The sequence below is a fragment of the Squalius cephalus genome, assembly GCF_949319135.1.
Source record: "Squalius cephalus genome assembly, chromosome: 18".
NCBI lineage: Eukaryota > Metazoa > Chordata > Actinopteri > Cypriniformes > Leuciscidae > Squalius > Squalius cephalus.
The window spans coordinates 3,096,482-3,115,006 of NC_137139.1; the positions used below are offsets into that span (position 1 = coordinate 3,096,482).

Sequence of the window (18,525 nt, forward strand, 5' to 3'; positions counted from 1 at the left end):
CTGAGGACTTAGCCACATTTACACGTGCCCCAGACACGTTGCAAAACCCCTCCAGAATTCTGCCAACTACCTTGAAATCAGAAACTGAGGTCAGAAACAGGGTTGTATCATCTGCATAAGCAGCCACTTTGGCGCATATTCCTCCTCCTCCAGGCAAATGAACGCCTGTAAAAGAAGGCGCTGCTCTCAATGCCGCCAGCAGAGGCTCCAGAGACAAAACATAAAGCAGGGGAGACAAGGGGCACCCCTGCCGTACTCCCCCTAGCTGATCCACCTTTTCCGAAAAATGACCATTTATCCCTATTCTACTAAAAGCATTCCTGTAGAGCAATTTAACCCAAGCCCTGAAGACTGGTCCAAACCCCATGCGCCTCAGAGTAGCATCCAGGAAGGTATGACTGACCCTGTCAAAAGCCTTCTCTTGGTCCAAACTTAAGATGGCTAAAGGAAGCTGACGCTGTTCTGCCCAACTGATTATGTCTCTGACCAGTGCCAAATTCAAAGAAATTGACCTGCCTGGGACTCCACATGTCTGGTCTGCCTGAACAACTGACCCTATAATCCTTTTAAGCCTCTCTGTCAGAACTTTGGCCAAAATTTTGTAATCAGTAGTTAACAAAGTAATTGGCCTCCAATTCCCCAAATCTACTTTCAACCCTTTCTTATACAATAGCGACACCAGCCCCGTTCTCATTGTAACAACCATCTCACCTCTTCTAAGGCATTCCTGGTACACTCCCACAAGTTCATTTCCTATCCACGGCAGAACCATCTCATAAAAAGCAGCCGGAAGTCCATCACATCCCGGAGCGGTGCCCTTTTTAAGAGAAGACACGGCAGAGCTAACTTCCTGTAAAGTCAGGGGCCCTTCCAAAGCTATCTTCTCTTCCTCCTCTAAACCCCCTTCCAAGACCTCCAAAAACTCCTCGTACGTTGTAACTGAAGGAGTTCTATCGCTAAATAACTCCCTATAAAAACCTTCAGCAACATCCAGCATCCCCTTTACTGAAGTCTGCACACACCCCTGACCCCTCAGACCCTCTATGTAACTTTTACTTTGTCTGCCTCGCACCGTGGCAAAGAAAAAACTGGTTGGCTTTTCATCATAGAGGCGTTTTTGGACACTTGACCCTTGCAAGAAAGACTTAGCCTCCCCCCAGAAATGTTTTTTTAATTCCTCCTGCAAATAACTAGCCCTGACCCATCCCTCAGCGGACCCTAATGCACCTTCTGTCCATAGAGCCTGAAGCTCTTCTGACCACTTGCTTATTTTCCCCCGCTTACTTCTTGCCTTCTCCCTTCCCCAATTACGGCAGAAAAAAGCGACTCTCTCTTTGAACCCCTCCCACCAATCCCCTTGTGACTGAAACAAACCTTGCAAATTTTTCCATCCAGCCACCAAATTAAAGAGCGCTGTACAAAAAGCTTTGTCACTCAGAAAAGAGGTATTGAACCTCCATACGCCCCTCCCCCGCTTCTCCCCTCCCACTTCTAACCATACACCCACCATACAGTGGTCTGAACACCACATGGGTACTTGGGTATAATTGAACACCTTGACATGTGACGGTACAAAAATATAATCCAAACGTGCCCCTACCTGCCTGCTGTTTTGCCAAGTGAAAATGGGATCCCGCCCCCCTGCCCCCCGGAAAGAGTCACGTAGCGAGAAGCCTGTTGTCAAATGAGCCAGCAAACTACCTGAAGCATTGTCCAAAGACACATTAAAATCCCCTCCCAACACTAGCAGCCTGTTAGTGAACAGAACAGCATTCAAGCTTTCTAGAAACCCCTCCCTGTCTCCCAAATTACTTGGTGAGTATACATTGACAAAGCGAAAAGCAATCCCTCTCCACCTCACATCCACTACCACTACCCTCCCTGGGATGATTACAATAGCAGACTCAATAACAAACTCCCATGAATAAAATAAAATACCCACCCCATCTGCATTGACATTCCCCACACCCCATAAAGAAGGCCCCATTTCCCACCCCGCAGAAAAAACAGAAATATCATTTTTATCCTTTAAATGGCACTCCTGCAAAAAACAAACATCAAGGGGCGACATTTTTAAAGACAGAAAGATTGCAGTCCTTCTTTGAGTCATTTTTAAACCTCTTACATTCAAAGTAGCCACCTTTAAACATATCATTAAAAACTCTTAATAGGAGAAAAAAGAAAAACCGGATTGCTTCCCACCCCAATGTCACAAGCTCCCCTTTCGCTCAGAACCTTTTTTCCCCTTCCATTTCCCCTTCCCTAATACTTCAGTCCATTCTCTACCCTCCTCATTGTCTTCTTCCCCCTCAACCCCTTCCATCCCTCTTCCCTCAACCCCCTGCAAAATCGACTTGACTTTTTCCAAAACCCCTCCACTCCCCCTTCTTCCCTCTACAGCACTTTCATCTATAAAACCCTCCACAATGTCCATCTCACCTCCACCCTCTTTTCCATGGGCTCGTCTGAGTGCCAGATCCTGAGTCTGGACCCTACTGCATTTCCTCTCTCTATCACCAGTCATGTCTTCGAAAAGCTTCCGTCTTCTCAAGCCTTGGCCCAGCTTAATTGTGTCCTGTTGTTCCTGTCCAGTACCTTCCATCAGGTGGAGCTCATTTTCGTCTCCTGCAGACTCCCCCAACCCCTGCCCCGTCTCCTCATAAATGCCACACAGGACTTCTGCCACATCCAACTCTGACCAATCTTGTGAAGGACCGATCTGAAGCTCCTCCTCTTCAAATCCTTTCTTTTCCACCTCCTCTCCTTTCCTTATTTCTGCTGCCCGTATTCTCACAGTAGCTTCTCCAACCCCCACACTTGAAGGGCCCGCCTCTTGGCTGTCCCTCACCACAGGAACACTCGTTAATAGACCTTCAAAATCAGTCTGCAGATCTTGTCCCTCTTTGAACAGGCTGGCATATGTTTTCTGTCTATTAGGGCATACCCGGAACAGATGATCCACTCCTCCACATAAACTGCATTTCTTAGGTTCTGGGCAAGCTGATGCCATGTGCTCTGCCGATCCACAAAAGCGGCATCTCAGGCCTTTGCATTCTGATTTCACATGACCCTGTGCGCCACACCTCCTGCAGTACACCGGCTGACCTGGATAGTGCAGAAAGCCCCTGTTTGAGCCTATGAAGAAGGAACCTGGCGGATGCACTAAACCTCCTTGTACCGTTGGGTCTGCACGCAACTTCACCAGATATCTTCTCCTCCCTGTCCATATGCCGAAACGATCCTTCAAACGCTCCCCGCCTCTCACCGTCTCACAGTACCTGGCCAAAAATGTCAAAACATCTCCATCCTCCACAAAAGGATTGTAGAGGTGGATCGTTAATGGCAAAAAATCCTGAGCAAAAGCAGGGTGAAGATGCAAGCCTCTTAACTTCTGGTGATCTTTTTTCTTATCCCATGCCTCAAAAAAAGCCACACAGTCTCTTAACTGAAAAAAGGTTAAATCCATGAAGCCCGAAGTCGAAAAATCTTGTAAACAAAAAATCAAAGAGGCTGAAACTCCAAAGACTTCTCTTAACAATTCAATCACAACAAAATCTCTTCCAAATCTCTTCTTGACATCCGTAGCAGCATCTACTTTCACCTGAAGACGGACTGTGTTCTTTAGCCGCACCACCATGGTCGGCAATGGAGCATCCTCTCTCGGTACTTCCATTTAGGACGATCGCACACTTGATCTTAGCCAAAAGGCCGAGAAGCGATGCCACAATGACGCCGAGGCGGGGGAGCCGGCAAAGGCCACGCCCACCTGGGCCGCGGCGAGAGGGCCTAAGGTCGCCAACAAACAAGCTCACCGAAAATGGGTCACAACAGAGTGCACAACACGACACTTTGGAGTGCAACCTGGGATTTTGGATCAACATCGTTCAAAAGCACCAAATGGCTCGTAACTCCTGAACCGCCGGTCGCAGACCCAAGTGTCTTACATCACCGGAATCCTTGGCTCGGGCCGAACGAGACGCACGCCTCGGATTGGGGGGTCGCGTGGCGAGATTTTCGGGTATTTGGGATTTTCTGAAAAACCTACTTTTGCACAGTAGTCCTGGGTCGTTTGCCCAATCTGACCCAAACCGGTGCAGGAAGATTCTCTGGAGTCTGACTGCCAACAGTGACCGGAAAAAAAGTGGGAATTTCGATTCCCGTTGGCGACGGGACGCCAAAACGTTGGCAGTGGGCGAGGCGGGCTTTACTTAAATGGCTATAACTCTCCGACGGCAGAGAGACAATTACACCCAAGTCGGTACACCTGTGTACGGGCTCAGCCCGTGGTCACGTGAAAAGGGATGTGGCCACTTGGTGGCGCTGTAAGCAGAAAAAAACTTGAATACGGCCATAGACGACTGTGTATCACGTGATTTTTGACACGTGCACAAGGTATTCATACCACATGACAGAACTCCTCATTCTGAACAACTTTGGACCACCGCTGTCAATCAAAGCGTTCGGTAAATATTGGAGATTGTTTGAAGAATGAAAGAAACAAACAAACAAACAAACAAAACAACAAGCCTACTTTCGCAGATTGCTTTCTATCTCTCGATCAACCTCTGCAGTTCAATTCTCCGGACCTTCTAGGTTTCATTAACCATCAGAAGAAGAGGAAAAAAATTAAAATAAGTGGCGCTTTAACAATCTGCTCTTTTAACCAGTGTGCGTCCAGGGGAGAGCGCGAACGCAGTCCCCCACTACCATAAATTATGCAGTCGAGATTCCCACATTTGGGGAATTCGCAGACGTTCTCTCTAGCGAAGTGCAAAAGTCTACGTTCACCGTAGACAGTTACGGCCCGTCATTGGCCCAGAGTCTACGTTCATTGTAGACTCTAGGCCAACCAGCGAGCCGAACTGTCTACGGTCAGCCGGGCGATCCGTCATTGGCCGAGAGTCTACGTTCATTCAAGACTCTAGGCCAATCAGAGAGCCGAACTGTCTACACTCAGCCGGCGATCGTTAACTGCTAATCAGAGCGAACAAGTGACGGAGATCAGAATAAGACTTTTCAGAATTTGCAGGTAAGTGACACAATGATATATTATCGTGTAAAAACAGATTTTATGATTGTATTATGTCAAAGTACAAGCTAAACGTGATGAATGACTATAAGTTACTTAACTAGACTACCAATCCGAGCGAACAAGTGACGGAGATCGCAATAAGACTTTTCAGAATTTGCAGGTAAGTGACAATGATATATTATCGTGTAAAAACAGATTATATGATTGTATTATGTCAAAGTACAAGCTAAACGTGAGGCATGACTAGCAGCTAACTGTTTATTACATGATGTGTGAGAACGAAGCGTCCGCTAGCATGATCGCTTCATTCATTCTTATATGTTAGATTAATGTTACAGTCTTCGATTGTATTCATTCTATATTTTAGATTGCAGTCTGTGATTGTATTACTTTGTTATTCATTCTATATGTTAGATCGTATTCTTCGATTGTATTACTTGGTTATCCACTACGGAGTGGTAAACAATGAATAAAACCAACGATAATGACGTTATTTCATAGATAACAACAATTAGGACTTTAGACTGTACATAAACTGTATCCATTGGTCAAAAGCTGCTCGAATCGATGCATTATTCACCTTCCTGTATTTTATGTAAAGTATACTTTATATTGTAATATACTAGTCATTGTAAGAGACTGTTTTTTTATTTTATAATAATAATTGCATCAATGATAATATAATGTAATAATAATGGTAATTTAATGATAATCTAATTATAATTTAATAATAATGACTGTAATAATGATAATATAATGATAATATTATGATCATTTAATAATAATGATAATTAATAATTTAATAATGATAATCTAATAATAATTAGATGCCTTACCTTTGGCAAGAACCACTAATAAATGCCTGCAGGGTGTATGAAGGACTTCAGATAGGTACTGGGGTAGGTGAGATGTTGCAAACATTACCCTTCTGGAGTTTTTATAACACTTTGAGTATACTGTTTCTTATTTATTTTTAGACAATTGACCAGACATGGACCCCTTATTGTGTATTCTCAACACAAGTGTGCCAAAGGAAAGGCAGCAATGCCTTCTTAAGGCAACAAAGGAGGCCAAGGCGTATAAACCGTGCCAAACCACAGGTGACGGTGAGCTGAGGGATGAAAAGAAGGCTTATAAAAAAGGTAATACCATTAGGGACGTGGATGTTTTTTCCACCTTATATTTCCAACGCAGTCATGATAACCTACTGTTGTGCACTAGAGTGTCTGTGCTTGCGCGTTATCAGAGGCCTAACAATTTCTGTCTTCAGCTAAAGAGAGATGCCGGCTGGTCACGCCCACTCCAACGGAGGTGCAGTGTTTAGGGCAGCTTATAATCACATTTGGAAAATACGACGGGAAAAGTTTTAAATGGCTGGTGGAAAACGACGTTGGATACATTAAATAGTAAGCATGTTGCACTAAACAGAATCAAGTTATGTTCAGTATGTTTTTCATAAATTAATTATGCTTTGTCACATTTTAGTGTCGTTGATCGCCACGTCAAAGAGAGCCGGCATCCTGATAAAAGAGCCATCAATGACAGGTGGATAAAGGACTACCTCCTGAGGTATGTGCAGCTGCTTCCACAGGTCTCCTGCCACCTCGAGATGAACGTGGACAGGGCCATTTACGGGCAGGGGCGGTTCAAGTCGTTCACGTTCATCGAGATGTGGCAGTGGTATAGCCTGCACAAGACCCTTCAGGCTGACCCGCAAGCTGGGACCGGAGAAGAGCGAAAGATGGCTCAGGAGGCGTACTGCTCTGCGCGGCAGTGGCTGGTGATGAAGGAGGAGGACATCACCACCAAATCCCTGAAGCGCTTCAGGCAGTACATTCTTGATAGAGAGGTAGGTTAAGGTGACTTTAAACAGCCCTGATTGTTACTACACATGCTATGTTGACAAACTTCAAGAGCACAAAGCTGTAATTCATTCACAGAAGCCTCTATCTGATGCCACTCCTGCTGCCGCCACTTCCAGCTCTTCAAGAAGAGAACCTGAATCAGAAAGAGCTTTATTGCCAGGTATGTTTTGCACATACAAGGAATTTGTTTTGGTGACAGAAACATCTACAGCACAAACAGCATAACAGTGACAGGACAAAGATAATAAAAATAATAAAACTAGAATTAGTATGCGCAGAAAAAAACAACAACAAAATAATAATACACAATATACAAAAAATATTTAAAAAAAAGAAAATATACAAAAAAGTAGACAATACGTATGTATATGTACAGGTATGTATGTACAAATGCAAGGGAATGTAAATAAAAATAATGTAAAATAGAAGTGTGGTGTGTTAAATAAATCAAGGTTAAATAAATCAATGTTCCCCAGCAGCAGCTGCCACCCCCCACTCGTCATGGCCCGATGACGTTCTGGACGACTCTGTCTTGGTGGATGCCCTCGTCACCTTTGAGAGCCAAGAGGAGTTCTTGCCCATCTCCACCAGCCAGCCTGTGCCCATTCGGGGTCCTGAACAGCCGCCGCTCTCCACCAGCAAGAAAGCAAAGCACAGGAAGCAGCAGAAGCCCATGCTGTCCTCGCCTCACTCCATCAGCAAGGCTGCCTCTAGTGAGCGTCCCGAGCAGCCAAAGCAGCAGACGCTCCTACCGTCCTCAGCGCCTGGTCAGTCTCCCCCTGATGCTCGCCCCGAGGAACCGCCGTCGACCTCCAACAGCCAGCCTGCGTCTGCCACCACTTTGTCGCAGAGTGACTCTCCTGTAAGTGTAAAATCATAACATACACAAGCAATGTTAATGCATTTCACAAAATTCCTTTGGTTACTAACCCCCACCACATTATGGAAAATAAATAACTAAATGTTGTGTGTTGTATGTCTTGTGTCTTGCAGGTGGAGCTGGAAGGCTGGGTGCGACTGTGGGAAGACTCCCATGGCATCCCGTCCGCAGACATCCCCTGGCTGAAGGAGGACAGCGAGAGAGGCCTCTTTACGCCTGTCCAAACCTACAAGGACATAAAGGGCGTCATTAGAAGGCGGCGCGTCCTGAAGTCAGACAGGATGTGGTTTTACCCCCCCGAGCCACCCGGCTTCGTTAGCGGCGGCATCCCCACTCCACAGGCCTTTTTCCGCGGCCGGTTTTTCTTTTGGCGCCCTATCGGAGTGTGGCGGTGCTCCCTGAAGTGTCCGCGTGGTGATAAGTGTGCTGGGGCTGGAGGCAACACACACCTCTCCAAGTCTGGTTACCACACCCGGGTAAGGCTCAGTCTCTTCACACCTGTGTTTAGAGTAATACATACATAATTATTGACTACTTAACACACATGAATGCTGACAGGGGCATCATGCACCTATTTATTTTTGTTTTTTAAGGGGGCACAGTGTCCACAACGCACAGAAGTGCTCGCACTTAACACGCCTAATTGATTTGGAGGTTGCATGCAAAAACATTTTCATGACGTCATTTTCATTTCATTTTCACGAGTTTCATGACGCCTCTGAATGCTGCTCTGTGATTGATGTGTGATCTCGCTCCCTCTCTCCGATGTGTTTTAGGTACGTCACATCTGCGACGTGTCCGGTTGGTACACCATGGCGACAGAGGTGGTTTCCTGCGGACCATGCCTCAAGGCTGCCAGGGGTGGAGCTGGTGGTCCCATGGGTCGGTGGCTTGCGTGGGATGACGTCATTCTCCAGCAGCTGAGCGAGGCTCATCAGGCCAGGTTTCCGGCTGTGCTGACCGCAAAGCGTGGGGTGGACAAAACCGTAGTTCGCCTCCTGCGTGACCGCACAGAGGGCAACACCATGATCAAGGTGTGGCGGCAGGTTCAGGAGAACCACATGGAGGACTACCATCAAAGGAAGGACCTTTACACCACCCTCCTCATGGCCTTGGTGGAACCCGGAGGAATCGTCTCTGCATTGGGCCACGGGGAGTTCCAGGCAGCACCTCTTCCCAGAGAGCTACCCTGCGCGCGGCTCCTGCGGCACGCCTTCCTCCTTGCAGAGGCGGACAACGTACAGGACTACCGGAGCCAGATCCTCTCCACGTTCGGCACAGTCCTGAAAATGGATTCCACAAAGAAGGCAAGTGTGTTGACATACAAGTTCTCACAGGGAAACACCACATTATGCAAAACTAAACTAAACTGTTTTGTATTTGTTTGTTTGTTTTGTTGTAGGTGGTGAAGAAATTGTCTGGGGAGGGCAAGGGCTCGGCCGAGTGGTTCACCAGCATCGGCAACGAGTACTCACAGATCGTGTCTTTTGTCCTCACCTGCGAGGAGTCTGTAGAGAAGCTGGGTCCCATGTGCCGTGGCGTGGTGAAGCGGTTCCGGCTCGCCAATCAACCGGCACCCAAGATCCTGTACATCGACCGGGGATGCTGCAAGGCACAGGGTCCGACGGCCCTGGAGACGCTCTTCCAGCCTTGGGTGGACGACGGGATGGTGGTGAGGCTGGACATTTACCACTGGATCCATCGCTTTGATGCTGCTCTGAGGACCGAGGCCCACTCAAAGTACGCCTCCTTCAAGTCTGCGCTGGTTGGGGCAGTGCTAGCATATAACCGCGAGGACCTCCAGCTCCTCATCACGGCTGTCAGGGCCAGAGACCTGGCCACAATGGAGGTGGTGACGGATGAGGATGTGGTCCGGCGTTACATCTCCCGGGACCAGCTCCAGCATCATGTCCGGCGTCTCACCCTCGGTGCCCAGGAGACATTTCGTCTTGTCCACCTGCTCATTGAAGAGCTCAAGGGTCCAGCAGGGCTCGATGAGAGTGGGGTCAGCCTCTTCAAGTCCCCTGGTAAGAAAAAACACCTCCCATGCACGCACATAGACACACGCATACACACACACACACACACACACACATCAATATGTGCAAAATGACAACTCGCCATGCATGTTTATGTGTTTTTGTGTTTACAGCAGCCATTGATGAGATGTGGGCCAGCCAGCAGCGACACCTGGAATGCATCCAGGACCCACCAGGCATGGCCATGTACCGGGTTGCCCGCACCACGACCATCAACGGTGTGGACCTGCCATACTATAAGTGCCTGCGTGGGAGCAACAGCCTGGAGGGGTTCCACAATTCGCTGCCCCATATGATTCCAGGTAATCTAAGGGGGAAAAATACTAGTTTAACAGCAAAAAGACAACACATATCCCTTTTATATCATTCTGATAATACTGTTGTTGTGATGTTCAGGTCCCCACTGTGCGGCACGGCCTTACCAGGTCTACCTCATCAGTGGGATCGCCAGGTGGAACTCCGACCGCAGCTCGGACGCCGTGTTTGGGGGCAGAGGCCGGCACAACAGGGTCTACTCGGCGCCGCTCATTGACCGCCTCAACTCCCGCTGCCAGCAGCTGTTTGGTGAGACGGTGGAAGAGAACTTCCGGGCCCCGGCCGACGTCCAGTCAGATGAGCTGCTTGGGCTCGAATATCTTTTCAGCCAGAGCACAGGGGAGGCCTTCTCTCTTGAGGGCATCGTCAACGACGGTCCTGGGCCGGAGGAGGAGGTCATTCAGCCTGGGCAGGCCGACCCAGACGCCGAAGAAGACGAGGCATATCAGAGCGATGAGGACCATCCTGCTGTCGAGCCCCGCATCACACTAACCAGCAGTGAGACTGCTACGGTCAACCCTCCAGCCTTTGTGAGTAGAGTACCTACTTGTCTGATAGAAGAGAATATCAGACGATAAATGTGACCGCTGAAAAACAAGACATTGTGTGCATTGCAACTTACCTACGTTTGTCTGTCTCTCTCTCTCTGTGTGTGTGTGTCTCTGTGTTTTACAGGAGGATGTCTGCAGTGACAATCCTCTGCCGGGGTTTCAAAAGCTGGAGGCATTCTGTGCTGCGCTGGTGGAGGTCGGCTTGACAGACCAGAAGCTGCTCCTCAACACCGCTCAAAGGAACCGTGTCCTCGAGGCCTGGAATGCGGTGGAGGAGCATGACAAGCAGCCACAGAAATACCACCAGCTGTACCGCACACACTGGGGCAACACGTTGTACTGCCGTACAAAGAGGGATGACCTTGCTGACGCGGCCTTGGTCCAGAAAGTGAAGATGGCCAAAAGGTACGCGCCAGCACAGCAGGACATCAGCCCGCAGCACAACCGCCTCATGTACGTGCTTGTAAAGCTTCTGTGGCTGCGCTCCCCTCAGGCCTCTCGCTCCAGCCCCGAGAAGGCCAGCATCCTCAAGGCCTATGACAGGATCCAGCACCTGGTCTTGGTGGATGACCCAATCCTGTGCAAGGCAGGCATCCCTCTCCCCAAAATAAACACAAAAACAGTGAGGGACTTCATCCGCCAGCAGGAGAGGCTGGTGAACCTGCACGCCACCAAGCAGCCAGTCGTCATCTCCAAGACCACCTCGGTGTCGTCTGAAGAGCTGCCTCCTGCACCGCGCCAGCCTGCCGTCCTCCCTCCACCTGACTACCCCGTGATGGAGTATGTCCCCACGCCCAGCACAGCCGGCACAAAGGTGTTGAAGGGACGGATCAACATGTTGGTGGCGACGCCACAGCCTCCTCCACAGCCTCCTCCTCAGCCACCACTGCCTCTGCCGGTGAGGAGAATCCCCGCCACCTCCACCATCACCAGGCCTGTGCTGCCCTTCATCTCCCAGTCTGCAGGCCCCTCATCCACCCAGCCCATGGTGCCTGCAGGTCAGGCGTTCCTGTGCCCAGTCACTCCGCCTGTGCCCATCAGGCCAGCAGTTCAGCCGGCCTCTGGACAGAACCCTGTGGTTGGATCATCGTGGTCTCGATCCACACAGTATAAGCGGAAGCTGGCAGACCACCCCACAGGGCTGGGCGTTAAGCTAACAAGGGTGCAGCATCTACCGACCTGCAAGGTGTGTGGGCAAAGAATCCAGGGACACAAAAAGTACAAAAAAAAGACATATTGCCCTGCGATAAACCGCTCAGCCTCCAAAGGACTGGAGAACAGAGAGTTTAAAAACTATGAACATTTTGTCTCTGTAGTGGACGGATTGGAGGAGTGAGCGACTGGCCCGTTGTAAATAGTGTATATAGTTCTTGTGTGCAAGTTTTACTGTTCTACGTTCTTTGTGTTCTGTTCTTACAAGTGCCCTTTTAACACGGCACCTTTGGTTCTCTGCACTGTTGCCCTATTTAATGCACTTTATGAAGAGTTGTTCTGTGTGTTCTGTTCTTACAAGTAGACTTTTAACACGGCACCTTTGGTTCTCTGCACTGTTGCCCTATTTCATGCACTTTATGAAGAGCTGTTCTGTGTGTTCTGTTCTTACAAGTAGCCTTTTAACACGGCACCTTTGGTTCTCTGCACTGTTGCCCTATTTAATGCACTTTATGAAGAGCTGTTCTGTGTGTTCTGTTCTTACAAGTAGCCTTTTAACACGGCACCTTTGGTTCTCTGCACTGTTGCCCTATTTAATGCACTTTATGAAGAGTTGTTCTGTGTGTTCTGTTCTTACAAGTAGCCTTTTAACACGGCACCTTTGGTTCTCTGCACTGTTGCCCTATTTCATGCATTTCATGAAGAGTTGTTCTGTGTGTTCTGTTCTTACAAGTAGCCTTTTAACACGGCACCTTTGGTTCTCTGCACTGTTGCCCTATTTCATGCACTTTATGAAGAGTTGTTCTGTGTGTTCTGTTCTTACAAGTAGCCTTTTAACACGGCACCTTTGGTTCTCTGCACTGTTGCCCTATTTCATGCACTTTATGAAGAGTTGTTCTGTGTGTTCTGTTCTTACAAGTAGCCTTTTAACACGGCACCTTTGGTTCTCTGCACTGTTGCCCTATTTCATGCACTTTATTGAAGAGGTGTTCTGTGTGTTCTGTTGCCCTATTTCATGCACTTTATTGAAGAGGTGTTCTGTTTGTTCTGGTCTTACAAGTAGCCTTTTAACACGGCACCTTTGGTTCTCTGCACTGTTGCCCTATTTCATGCACTTTATTGAAGAGGTGTTCTGTTTGTTCTGGTCTTACAAGTGCCCTTTTAACACGGCACCTTTGGTTCTCTGCACTGTTGCCCTATTTCATGCACATCATGAAGAGTTGTTCTGTGTGTTCTGTTCTTACAAGTAGCCTTTTAACACGGCACCTTTGGTTCTCTGCACTGTTGCCCTATTTCATGCACTTTATTGAAGAGGTGTTCTGTGTGTTCTGTTCTTACAAGTAGCCTTTTAACACGGCACCTTTGGTTCTCTGCACTGTTGCCCTATTTCATGCACTTTATTGAAGAGGTGTTCTGTGTGTTCTGTTCTTACAAGTAGCCTTTTAACACGGCACCTTTGGTTCTCTGCACTGTTGCCCTATATTCTTACGTAATATGTTCTATTCTATGTAACTAAATAAAGTGATCATTTGTTTTATCGTTAAAAAGTGTCCTTTTATTTATATGAATGAAGCAACTTTTGAATAATTACACCAAATCAAAAATTCATCACCATTGTAAAGGAACAACTACATGATGCTATTATATTAAATAATGAACATCCATAGTAAACTGATATACTTTATTGGTGTGGAAAATTGGGGTGCACAGAAATTCATCATAATATTAGTTTATATACTCTGTACAATAAAGCAATCACAATGATAAACTAAAGTTACATATAAGTAACATGAAAACTCAAGGAAATACTCAAGTAAATTAGTGATAAAAATCATTTACATTTTAAGGTTATATATCATAATTATTTAAAATAATTAGACATGATTTACTATAGCATGAATGGATGACGTTGTCGTAGTATATAGCTTTCATGATGTCATCACCGGAGATTTCCCTGACACGTGTGGGAACCTAGAAAGTAAACAGAAATAATCATGTGACTAAGTATAGAAAATTAACCAATTACAAGTGTTCTCAATTGCACTACTGTGCAGCGGAGGGCCATTCGCAGGGGTCAGCACAACCGGAGTGCAATGGCCGAGCCTCGCCCTGGGTGAACCACCTTCCTGATCATGGTGTCTCCCCTGCCAGGTAAGTATGAATTCCCAGGCCTCCAGTCAGAGGCACCCTGTCCCTCTTCGCAATCCTCACCGACGGCGAGTAAAAGACTCCAAGAGATAAGAGAGACATCAAAAATGTGCAGTGACGGTCTTCTTTTTTTCCCCCTCCATTTTTTTTTTTTTTTTCATGCTCCGGATCCGGCTCCATGAGCCGGAAATCTATTTAATACGCAGTCCCCGGAGAGTGGACGAATCAGATATTAAACTGACAAAGAACAGAGTTTATTCTTTTTTTAATTTATTTTCACACCACCCTTCTACCTTTTACCAGTGTTGTATATGATCACCTACGACACCCATACTTCCATGAACGTCTGCTGTCACTCAAGACTATAAAACATTTCTTTCATTGAACACTTTAAGGGCGGGTGCACCGTTCCCAGAAGTACTGCAATACCGGGTCGATGCGTGGAGTGGACGGAGCAAGCCCCTATTCCATCTCCCAGTTCCAAAAATCAATTTAATATATGGTGCCCGGGTAGGGCACGTATCAGATATTAAACTGATAAGAACAGATACTACACTTGATCTTAGCCAAAAGGCCGAGAAGCGATGCCACAATGACGCCGAGGCGGGGGAGCCGGCAAAGGCCACGCCCACCTGGGCCGCGGCGAGAGGGCCTAAGGTCGCCAACAAACAAGCTCACCGAAAATGGGTCACAACAGAGTGCACAACACGACACTTTGGAGTGCAACCTGGGATTTTGGATCATCATCGTTCAAAAGCACCAAATGGCTCGTAACTCCTGAAGCGCCGGTCGCAGACCCAAGTGTCTTACATCACCGGAATCCTTGGCTCGGGTCGAACGAGACGCACGCCTCGGATTGGGGGGTCGCGCTGGCGAGATTTTCGGGTATTTGGGATTTTCTGAAAAACCTACTTTTGCACAGTAGTCCTGGGTCGTTTGCCCAATCTGACCCAAACCGGTGCAGGAAGATTCTCTGGAGTCTGACTGCCAACAGTGACCGGAAAAAAAGTGGGAATTTCGATTCCCGTTGGCGACGGGACGCCAAAACGTTGGCAGTGGGCGAGGCGGGCTTTACTTAAATGGCTATAACTCTCCGACGGCAGAGAGATCCCCTCTCCTCCGGCCCGCTGGCCCGCTGTTCCCGTAGCCGGTGTGGTGAGGGTGCATCTACGGGCGGCCAGGGTCGGTGACGGCCGGGACCTTCTCCGTGCGACCCCGGCCCCCCCATCCGAATGACGACGTGCGGCCCACCCTGCAGCGTTGTTGTTATCATCTGCTCGCACGCGTGGAGGGGGACCGTCACGCGTTTCCCCACCAGCAGGTTTCTGGTGACCCAGATGGCATCCTTGATCACGTTTAGGGTGAGCCAGAGCGAGGAAAATGTTGGTGGTGTCAGCTCCTTCAAGCCCTGACCCACCCCCAGGATGGCGAGCTTGTAGTCCACCTGGGCCCCACCCGCTGGCAGGCACGGGAAAAACAGGGGGCCGGTCTTGGCCCACAGGTCCCGCGCAGCGCCGCACTCCCAGAGCAGATGCCGCACGGTCTCCGGGGAACCACATCCGGACCGTGGGCAGATGGAGTTTTTGGCCATGCCTCTGGAGTGCATGACCGCCCTGACCGGGAGGATCTCATGAGCCACCATCCACGATAAGTCCTTAAGCCTGTTCTGGAGAGCTGGGTGGGCTGCATTCCTCCAAACGTCTTTGGCCTCACCTAGTGTGAGGCCTGGAATTGGACTCACCGGTTCGCGATCCTGCACAAGAGAGATTAAGGACTTGTGGTTAGTTAAAATGGTGGCATCATTTGTCTCTAAAAGGTTTTTCTTTAAAAATTTCTTAATAAAACTATGTTCTTTTGACAAATTAAAAGACACTGGACTTTTAAGATCAATTGGTAAAATTTTCAAAGTTCTTAGGTATGACCCCATCCAGAATCGGGTCATGGCTGCTGTCTTGTGTTCTCTGGATGGGGTCAGGGCGTATCGGATGTGGAGGGCGGCAAAGCGGCTGCCTAAAAACAGGTGGGGGTCTGGGAGGCCTTTCCCGCCATTCTCTTTTTTCTTTTTGACGACCTCCCTCTTTAGTCGTTCCCACTTAGACCCCCACAAGAAATAAAATACCGCCCTCTCCAGGTTGGCCAGGAATTTTCTTGGGGGACTAAAAACAGAACAGACAAGTAAAATCAGTGGTAAAATCACAGCTTTAAAAATTAAAATCTTGCCTTCAAACGTCAGTTGTCTAAGTCCCCAGAAGCCCAGTCTTTGTCTAACTCTCCCTAAGATGTCAGTCCAGTTTCCCCGTCCTCCACCCTCTCTGTCAAATTTTACGCCTAAAATTTTCAAGTCATTGTCTTTAAAATCCAAATCTAGTCCACCTGTGTCAACGTTTCCCCACGGCCCGAAGAGCTGGGCCTCGGACTTGCTCCTATTGAGCTTGGCGCCCGAGGCCCGACCGTACCAGTCAGTCAAGTCCATTGCTCTTCGTACCGATACAAGGTCAGTCGCTAAAAGGGTCACGTCATCCATATATAAAACACAGGTCGCCGTCAGTCCACCAGTTCCTGGAATGTCCAGTCCTTTAATCCATTTATCCCTTCTCAAGATTTGTGCCAGTGGCTCAATACAAGCCACATACAGAAGGGGAGATAAGGGACACCCCTGACGGACGCCGCTGTAGAGTTTTACAGCTTTGGATAAATGCCCATTTACCAAAATTCTGCTAGACAGATCATTGTACAGCAATCCCACCCAGGCTATAAACCTCCCAGGAAAACCCATTTTTCCCAGTACCTGAAGCAGGTACTGGTGCGAGACGCGGTCAAAGGCTTTTTCAAAATCTAGATTTAGGACTACTAGCCGAATGTTTCTGTCTCTCGCATAACAGATGGCATCTCTGATCAGTACCAGGCTGTCCGTGATCTTCCTGCCGGGCACAGCGCATGCTTGATCCAGGTGGATTACGTCCTCTAAAACAGTCGACATATGTGTAGCTAAAATCTTGCTAAAAAGTTTACAATCATAATTTAAAAGAGTGATTGGTCTCCAGTTCCTCAAGTCAGTCTTGTCTCCTTTTTTGTAAAGTAAAGTAACTATCCCTGCTCTAAAGCTGTCCGGAAGTCTGTCAAGAGTCTCAAATTCTTTAAAAACTGTCAATAAGTCGTGTGCTAAAATGTCCCAGAAAGTCAGATAAAACTCAAAGGGGAGTCCGTCCATACCTGGGGACTTCCCCTTTTTAAAACCTTTTAATGCTTTGTGCATTTCTAAAAGAGTAAAATCTTGGGATAAAAGCACATCTGGACTCTTTACCTTTTTGTCTAAAAACCCTAAAACTTCCTCTAAGATGCCATTGTGTACCTCTTTTGTGGTGTATAAATTACTGTAAAAACTTTCAATTTCCCCTAAAATCAAATCTATTGTGTTTACTTCCCTCCCTGTACAAGTCTTTAAAGTATTAATTGACCCTCCCCGTGTTATTGTCTTTTTAAAAAAATATCTAGTACACTTTTCCCCTTCTTCTGTTTCTCTCTCCTTACATCTTAAAATGACACCTTTACTCTTTGTTTCGGACAAATCTGACATTTCTTTTTTTACTTCTTTAATTTCATTTGTAAAATCCAATCCACTGTTTAAAAGGTTAAAATATCTCTGCAGTCTTTTTTGCAGCCCCATCATGCGTCTTTTCTCTTTGTTCTTTTTTTCTTTTCCAATTTGTTTAAAAAAAAGTCCTGTCCTTTGTTTCACCATCTCCCACCACTGTGCCCGTGAGTCAAAAAAGTCCTGGAGGGTCTGCCATCGGCTGAACTGCTCCCTATACTCTTTAACCACTTCCTCATCCTCTAAAAGGGAGCAGTTCAGCTTCCACAGCCCTCCCCCTACAGTCACACCTGTGGGTAGTGAAAGGGTGCAGGAGAGCATCATGTGATCAGAAAAGAAGAGGGGGGTCAATGTAGCATCGGTCGGCGGGCAGTCTCTTGTAAAAACATAGTCAATTCGAGAGGCTCTGGCGCCGTCACCACTGAACCAGGTGAAGCCCTCCTCTCTTTGATGCATTGTTTTAAAGCAGTCCACTAACTTAAAATCTTTGACTATATTTTGTAATAAAACCGATGTCTTGTCAACCTTAAAATCCTCTCCTACCCTCTTTCTGTCCTTTCTTGATAAAACACAATTAAAATCCCCTGCTACCACTAGGGGAGCCCTACCTAGCATGTGGGGCTGCAGGTCTTCTAAAAGCTCATACCTATTGTTTTTTCCTGTAAAACCATACACATTTAAAATGTTAAAATCCTTACCTAAAAAAGTCAGATTAGCTAAAATTGCCCGCCCATCCCTCACCACAGTGCTGCCCTTCACCAAAACATTGGGATTTTTTATTAAAATAGCAACACCGTCATTTTTGTTAAAATTGGACCCACTCCAGATGGAGAGTCCTGGGGTCCAAATCTCCTCCCACTTCCTGTAGTTTGTTAAAAAAGGCAGACCACATTCTTGCAATAAAAACACATCTGACTTAAAAGATTTTAAAAGGGATAACACGCTCTGTGC

At 47.4% G+C, this 18,525-nt stretch overlaps 3 protein-coding genes across 4 annotated transcripts; all 3 read left to right on the forward strand.

Moving 5' to 3' along the window:
• The first annotated feature begins 5,156 nt into the window (after positions 1-5,156).
• On the forward strand, positions 5,157-6,970 carry LOC307145807 (uncharacterized protein). 2 transcript variants are annotated; one of them, XM_079849374.1, is made up of 4 exons: positions 5,157-5,192; positions 6,010-6,174; positions 6,303-6,438; positions 6,518-6,970. In XM_079849374.1, the coding sequence occupies exons 2-4, from the start codon at positions 6,024-6,026 to the stop codon at positions 6,888-6,890; spliced, it is 660 nt and encodes a 219-aa protein (XP_079705500.1). In that variant the 5' UTR covers positions 5,157-5,192; positions 6,010-6,023; the 3' UTR covers positions 6,891-6,970. The 2 variants fall into 2 exon arrangements, with proteins under 2 accessions (XP_079705500.1, XP_079705501.1); XM_079849375.1 differs by lacking the exon at positions 5,157-5,192 and having other exon boundaries at positions 5,917-6,174.
• A 300-nt stretch (positions 6,971-7,270) lies between these two features.
• Positions 7,271-9,186, forward strand: LOC307145818 (uncharacterized protein; the record flags this gene model as incomplete). The annotated part of the gene is made up of 2 exons (XM_079849413.1): positions 7,271-8,253; positions 8,554-9,186. Exons 1-2 carry the CDS (start codon positions 7,873-7,875, stop codon positions 9,184-9,186), a joined length of 1,014 nt encoding a protein of 337 aa, XP_079705539.1. The 5' UTR covers positions 7,271-7,872.
• Positions 9,187-9,899: 713 nt separating this feature from the next.
• Positions 9,900-12,018, forward strand: LOC307145819 (uncharacterized protein; the record flags this gene model as incomplete). Its single annotated transcript, XM_079849414.1, has 3 exons — positions 9,900-10,118; positions 10,213-10,661; positions 10,807-12,018. The coding sequence occupies exons 1-3, from the start codon at positions 9,944-9,946 to the stop codon at positions 12,016-12,018; spliced, it is 1,836 nt and encodes a 611-aa protein (XP_079705540.1). The 5' UTR covers positions 9,900-9,943.
• Between the last annotated feature and the right edge of the window lie 6,507 nt (positions 12,019-18,525).

Coding starts and splice junctions, on each gene's coding strand:
- LOC307145807 (XM_079849374.1), top strand. CDS start 6,024: ATGGACCCCTTATTGTGTATTCTCAACACAAGTGTGCCAAAGGAAAGG. Junction 6,175..6,302: donor AAAGAAGGCTTATAAAAAAG/GTAATACCATTA, acceptor TTCTGTCTTCAG/CTAAAGAGAGATGCCGGCTG. Junction 6,439..6,517: donor GACGTTGGATACATTAAATA/GTAAGCATGTTG, acceptor GTCACATTTTAG/TGTCGTTGATCGCCACGTCA.